Source organism: Acomys russatus, chromosome 8 (genome assembly GCF_903995435.1).
Source record: "Acomys russatus chromosome 8, mAcoRus1.1, whole genome shotgun sequence".
Lineage (NCBI taxonomy): Eukaryota > Metazoa > Chordata > Mammalia > Rodentia > Muridae > Acomys > Acomys russatus.
In genome coordinates, this window is record NC_067144.1 from 40,151,152 (window position 1) to 40,157,151 (window position 6,000).

Genomic DNA, 6,000 nt, shown 5'->3' on the forward strand with positions numbered 1-6,000 from the left:
CTAGTCGGGTTCAACTTCTCTGTCTTTTCTTTCATGATGTCTGCTTTTCTGTTGATGCGGTTGTTCTGTTCCTTTGCTTCAGATGTCGCCCTGGCTGCTGTTCTTGTTCCTGTGTTGGTCATGGCTCTCACCACACTTATCCTCATTTTGGTGTGTGCTTGGCATTGGAGAAACAGGTCAGTACCAAGCTTGCTTAACATGATTGAGTGGGGTGAGGCTCGGAGGTTGTGTAGTGATGGGAAACAACCTATATATAAAATAATGGAAATACAGTATAGTTGACCTGTTAGGATAGTCACTAGAATAAAATCAGATTTCTCCTTCAGCTTCATGGATAGTTGCTGGAGAGCTCTAATGAAAAGGTCTGCATTATAGATTAGGATCCATACATCACAATATAGGTATTGATAATACTGAAAAAAGTAGACTGATTTCTCTAACATGTTTAGCAGGGTTACTGACCAAAAAAACAAACACCCGTGAGCATCATGTACAGGAAGGACCTGGGAGGACCTTGAGACTTAACCTGATATCTTCTTTTTGGGAGAACCAGCATCATGTCCCCCAGATAGAAGAGAGTAGAGGCGTTGGTATTTTTTGCCAGAAGAAAATCTCATAAAACAGGTGGTTTGCAAACCAAATATCCTTATAGTTCTAGAGGCCTAGAACTGGAGCATCGGGTGCTGGCAGATGAGTGACTAGTAAGAGACCCCTTTGTGGCTCAAGACAGTGGAGAGGGGCTGGAGAGATGGCTCAGTGGTTAAGAGCGCCACCTGAGTTCAATCCCAGCAACCACATGGTGGCTCACAACCATCTATAATGTGATCTAACACCCTCTTCTGCAAATAAAGCACTCATATGCAATAAATAAAATAAATAAATCTTAAAAAAAAAAAAAGACAGTGGAGAAAGAGTGAACAAGCAGCTCCCTCTGGCCTCTTATTGGGGTACTTGTCCCATCAATGGAACCATGGCCTGATCCCTCCCTAGAACCCCATTTCCCAACACCACATCTTGTGGGGTTAGGATTGCAACATCTGAGTCTATCACAGTAAAGACTAACCCAAACAAGGATTGCTTCAGTAAAGATGGCGGTAGCACTGTAGTCAGAATAAACATGGAGACCCCTCCTTTGGGCCTGGTATGGGGCCATACAAACATGACCATGGAGATGCATTGTGAGCTTGGACTAGGAAGGGCTTTCTGGGAAAGAGAAACTTAGGTTCTATAGATTAGAAAACTATTGAGTGCTAAGCAGACTGTTTGTGTTATCGGGTGAGTATAGAAAGTGACAGGATTTGTTAAGTATGGGTCCAGAGAATAGAGTTTGAAACAGTTTAGTAAGACAGAGTACAGCAGCATGGTTCTACAAAAGGCCCGTGTTTTACAGTAGTGCCAGAAGGTCACGTGACTAGTCGTATATGAAGGAAGAGGCAGCAATAGTCAGGGGCAGTGTGAGATTTCTGCCTTTTGAAGTCACAGTGTTGTGAGTTGAGATCACAGCTGGAGGGACAGCTTTGACAGACAAAGAAGGTGACTTCCTTTGTTCACTGTTCAACAAGTACTGTGTCTGAAGACTTGGCTGCCATCTTGTGCCGAGTGTTGACCCACGTACTAGACTCTAGCAGCCAAAGGATCTGTACATCCTAGCAGGCAGATGGCGTGAGCTCTTTATGAAAGGCACACCTGTGACCTTATAAAAAGAAGCATGCAGCTCTGTGTACCCTCATTCGTAAAGCAGGGTCTTTCTTGATAGGCTGTAAACACTAAATTTAGTTAGATTGAGTTTGCGTGTTTCTGTCAATAACCTTCCATTTGCTAAATTTTCTAGGTAAAAGGCTCCGAGTAAATAGTAATTCTTTTCTGTTGTTTCTTACATATATTTTTTTACTAACTAAGAATTGCATAACTATATATTGATCACACTCACCCCCACCCAAACTCCTTTCAGAGACACCCCACTCCATCCCCACCTAACTTAATCAGTGCTTATATATTCTTGGGTGAGTGGCCATCCACTGGAATCTGGCCTGGGCCTGCAAGAACCATGCCCTTGAGGAAAACTAATTACTTCTCCCTCTTTAGGTGTTGTTATTAATTAGTAATAGCTCCTCAGATGGGTGGAACTCCACGACCACCTCCTCCGCCTGGTTGGACTTCATCTGTCTTCATCTTTGCATTTATACACTATGAATATAGGTACTCACATGGAGGTTAGAGGACAGCTGGTGGGAGTCTGCTGCTGTCCTTCCAGCTGGTGAGTTCCAGGGATCAGACTCAGGCTCTTGGGCTTGGTGGCAAGACCCTTTACCTGTGGACCCATCTCACCAGCCCCAGTGAGACTGGCACCTATTGTATCAGGAAATGTCCTTTCACTGCTGGTTTCCTTTTGTAAAAGACTCTGAGCAAATAGGAGTTCTTAACAGAGAGTAGTTTCTCCTGGGAGGACGAATCAGAATTCTGAGGGGGAGGGAACTGGGACTAACCTTGTTCATTGCACCCATCTTCCTCACAGATGCTGTAGGGCTTTCCAGGCCTGGAGAAGCATTCTCTTCCCTCCACTGCCTGTCACTACAGTGCTAGCATTGTTGTTTGCTAAGACGGTAGGGGTGAGGACATTTATATAATTAAGAATATGAGAGGCTCAGAACTTCTGTGCCAAAGGACCACATGCTCCTGACTGGTTATTAACTGGTGTTCGTGCTGCCTTTTGGGAGATTTTTACTAGACCATTCACTGTTGTCTAACATTTATTTTCAGGAAGAAAAAAACTGAAGGCACCTATGATTTACCCCGCTGGGACCGGGCAGGTAACTTGTGGATTTAGCTTCTCTTTTCAGTCAGAGAGAAATCTCCCCTCTACTGGGTATAGTGGAGGACAAAAGATGGTGTCCTGTCCTTAGGGATTCCTCAGAGAGAAATTAACATCCTTTCCTGGGTAAGGAGAGATGGTTTATCAGGTAAGAGCACTGGCTGCTCTTCAAGAGGATCTGGGTTCAATTCCCAGCAACCATATGGCAGCTCACAACTCTGTAATTCCAGTTCCAGGGGCTCTGACACTCACACAGATACACATGAATACAAAACACCATTGCACATAAAATAAAAGTGAATAAATCCTTTAAGAAAAAAGAATTAACATGGTCCACTATCTGATTCATAAGTAATTAAAAGTAGAGTGTAAATTTCTTGCAACACACTGTTTATCTTTTCCTCTGGAAAGGTGGGACCAACCGTCCATGTGGTCTGTGTAAACGCTGAATAAGAAACAAGGACTAGAGTCCGAGTCCCAGTAACCACATCTGTATGTGACTCTGCCATAGTGATCACTGAGAACCTATGAGGCCCTTGGTCATTTGAATTGCTGAATGTTCCCTTCATAGTCTCACGACTAGAGAAAAGGTCAGTGCCATGAGCAGAGTATAGTGGGCCAGTTCCTCAACAGTGCAGCCCAAGCAGGGATAAAAATGTTGGAGGAGTTTAGAAAACCTTCTTAAAACTCTGGGGAGACACTGACATGTATCTGTAGTGACTTGTTTCCACATGTGCATTAGGTAGAAACTTGTACTGTGTGCTGCTTTGCGCTGGACAGTCTCTCAGAGCAAAGTCACCTTGCACATGAAGGCTGGTTTCTGTAGACTTGCTCTCTGTGTGTAAGTAACGCATATTCCTGCCTCATAATCACCATAAAGGTTGGTGGAAAGGCGTGAAGCAGTTCCTCCCAGCCAAGTCAGTGGAACATGAGGAGACACCAGTCCGCTACAGCAATAGTGAAGTCAGTCACCTGAGTCCGAGGGAAGTCACCACAGTGCTGCAAGCTGATTCTGCAGGTAAGACCGCGCAGCCCTGAGTGCCAGGCAGGAGGGGAAACACTGTGTCCCAAAGACTTTAGGATCTACTGTCTATTTGACCGATTTTATATGTTGAAAATAATCTATGTTCTGGGGCTGGAGAGATGGCCTGGCACTTGTGGCTCTTGGAGAGGACATGAGTTCCATTCCCAACACCCACAAGGCTGCTCACAACCACCTGCAACTCTAGTTCAGGGTGATCATATGCCCTCTTCTGTCCTCTGCAGGCACCAGACCCACACATAGTCCACAGACATGTATGTAGGCAAACATTCATACCCGTAAAAAAAAAATCTTTTTAAGATAAACCATGCTCTGAAAACTTTTTCCAAAAAAATGACCTGGAGACGAATCAGTTTCTGCCTGCATGTTCTGTTCATGAAACTGAAGCATTCCTTTCTAAAGACACTGGGCATTCTGTCCATCAGCTTGGAGATTGGGTTGCTTGTCCAATAAATAGGTGAGCGACACTGTCTCAAGAAACAAGGCCTGGTGGCACTCAGAGGAAGGATAGCAGGCTACCAAGAAGAGACTTGATATCCTATGAGCATATACAGGGGGGGGTAATCCCCCTCAGTCACAGTCATAGGGGAGGGGAGTAAGGGGAAAATGGGAGGGAGGGAGGAATGGGAGGACACAAGGGATGGGATAACAATTGAGATGTAATATAAATAAATTAATAAAATATATTTAAAAAAAGAAACAAGGTAAACAGCTCTTGAGAAACAATGCGCAGTGTTGACCTCTGACCTCCACATGTACATGAATGTCAGTACACAAGACAATAAAAGACCAGGAAAGGCTGAAAGAGCCTGGCCATGCCATCCTGCTGCCATACTGCATGGCCGTCTCAGCATTTCCTGAGAGTTCCAAAGGGAAACCAGGTAATGTTTCCCAAGACTAATACTTACTCTGTGAATGAAATACTTCATTCCATTCGGGTACTGCTTGTAAATCTAAAAGAATATGCAGAAATACTTTATGCAGAAATATATGAGGGAGGCTTTTTGGCATGCCAGTTTACTACTGTGAGGTACTGGATATCATAATTTCCAGCTGGTCCCTCTGGGTGGGAATTCTATAGCTTTACATTGATAAAGACAAAAGTGCCACGGTGAAATGTTTGTTTTTGTGCAACCTGTAGCTGCCACCTTAAAGTACGTAATCTCTGTCCCATAGAGTACGCACAGCCCCTCGTGGGAGGAATTGTTGGCACACTCCATCAGAGATCGACCTTTAAGCCTGAGGACGGGAAAGCAGCAGGCTATGCGGACCTAGATGCTTACAACTCTGCAGTGCAGGAGGTGTACCATGCCTATGCTGAACCGCTGCCCATAACGGGCCCTGAGTATGCAACCCCGATCATCTTGGACATGTCGGGGCGCCCCACAGCCTCAGTTGGCCTGCCCTCCACATCCACTTTCAGAACTGCAGGGACCCAACCTCCCGCTTCAGTGGGAACTTACAACACACTTCTCTCCAGGACTGACAGCTGCTCCTCGGGCCAGGCTCAGTACGACACCCCAAAAGGTGGGAAGCCAGCAGCTGCCCCAGAGGAACTGGTCTACCAGGTACCACAGAGCACCCAGGAAGTATCAGGAGCAGGAAGGGATGAGAAATTTGATGCTTTTAAAGAAATCCTTTGAAGGTGGTGCTGCTTTTTTCTTTCTTTCTTTCTTTTTTTTTTTTACAAAGCATCCATTTAAAGCACATGGCTTTTTAATTCTTAGTGGTAGTAATAGTAGAATCGTATCTGTCACTGAAGTGGCTTGGGGAATGTGGTGACCCAGGTACAAGGAACTACTTATCTTGCCATCTTGCTTTAAAGGTGTTGCTGTGTGGCACAGTTACTGCTTGCCTGTTACATTTCAAGCATCCTGTTGGTTACTACTGTAAAACACTATTTTTAATACAGAAAAGGCTCCCTATAATGCACTTCAAAGAAACTGAAAATCACTTAGTATTTATTACCATGCTGCAGGTACACTAATGAACTTGAGATGGTTCTGTAAGCCTTGCTGGCAATACTGCATGGTACTGTTCTTGAAATACCAAATGGCTTGAAATTTTCCCTTCGTGAAAGGTGGGTACTATCACGCTTTCTTCCTCTTTGAATCCTGCGTTACTGTCGGCATTCTTTTTTTCCTCA

General features: G+C 44.6%; 1 protein-coding gene across 1 annotated transcript in view; it reads left to right on the forward strand.

Moving 5' to 3' along the window:
* Positions 1–6,000, forward strand: part of Dcbld2 (discoidin, CUB and LCCL domain containing 2) — a 59,814-nt gene extending 53,814 nt beyond the window's left edge. Inside the window, exons 13-16 of the mRNA XM_051150086.1 lie at positions 83–176; positions 2,761–2,810; positions 3,693–3,830; positions 5,031–6,000. Coding sequence (XP_051006043.1) covers positions 83–176; positions 2,761–2,810; positions 3,693–3,830; positions 5,031–5,497 — 749 coding nt within the window. The 3' untranslated portion in view covers positions 5,498–6,000. The remainder of the gene's footprint in view (positions 1–82; positions 177–2,760; positions 2,811–3,692; positions 3,831–5,030) is intronic.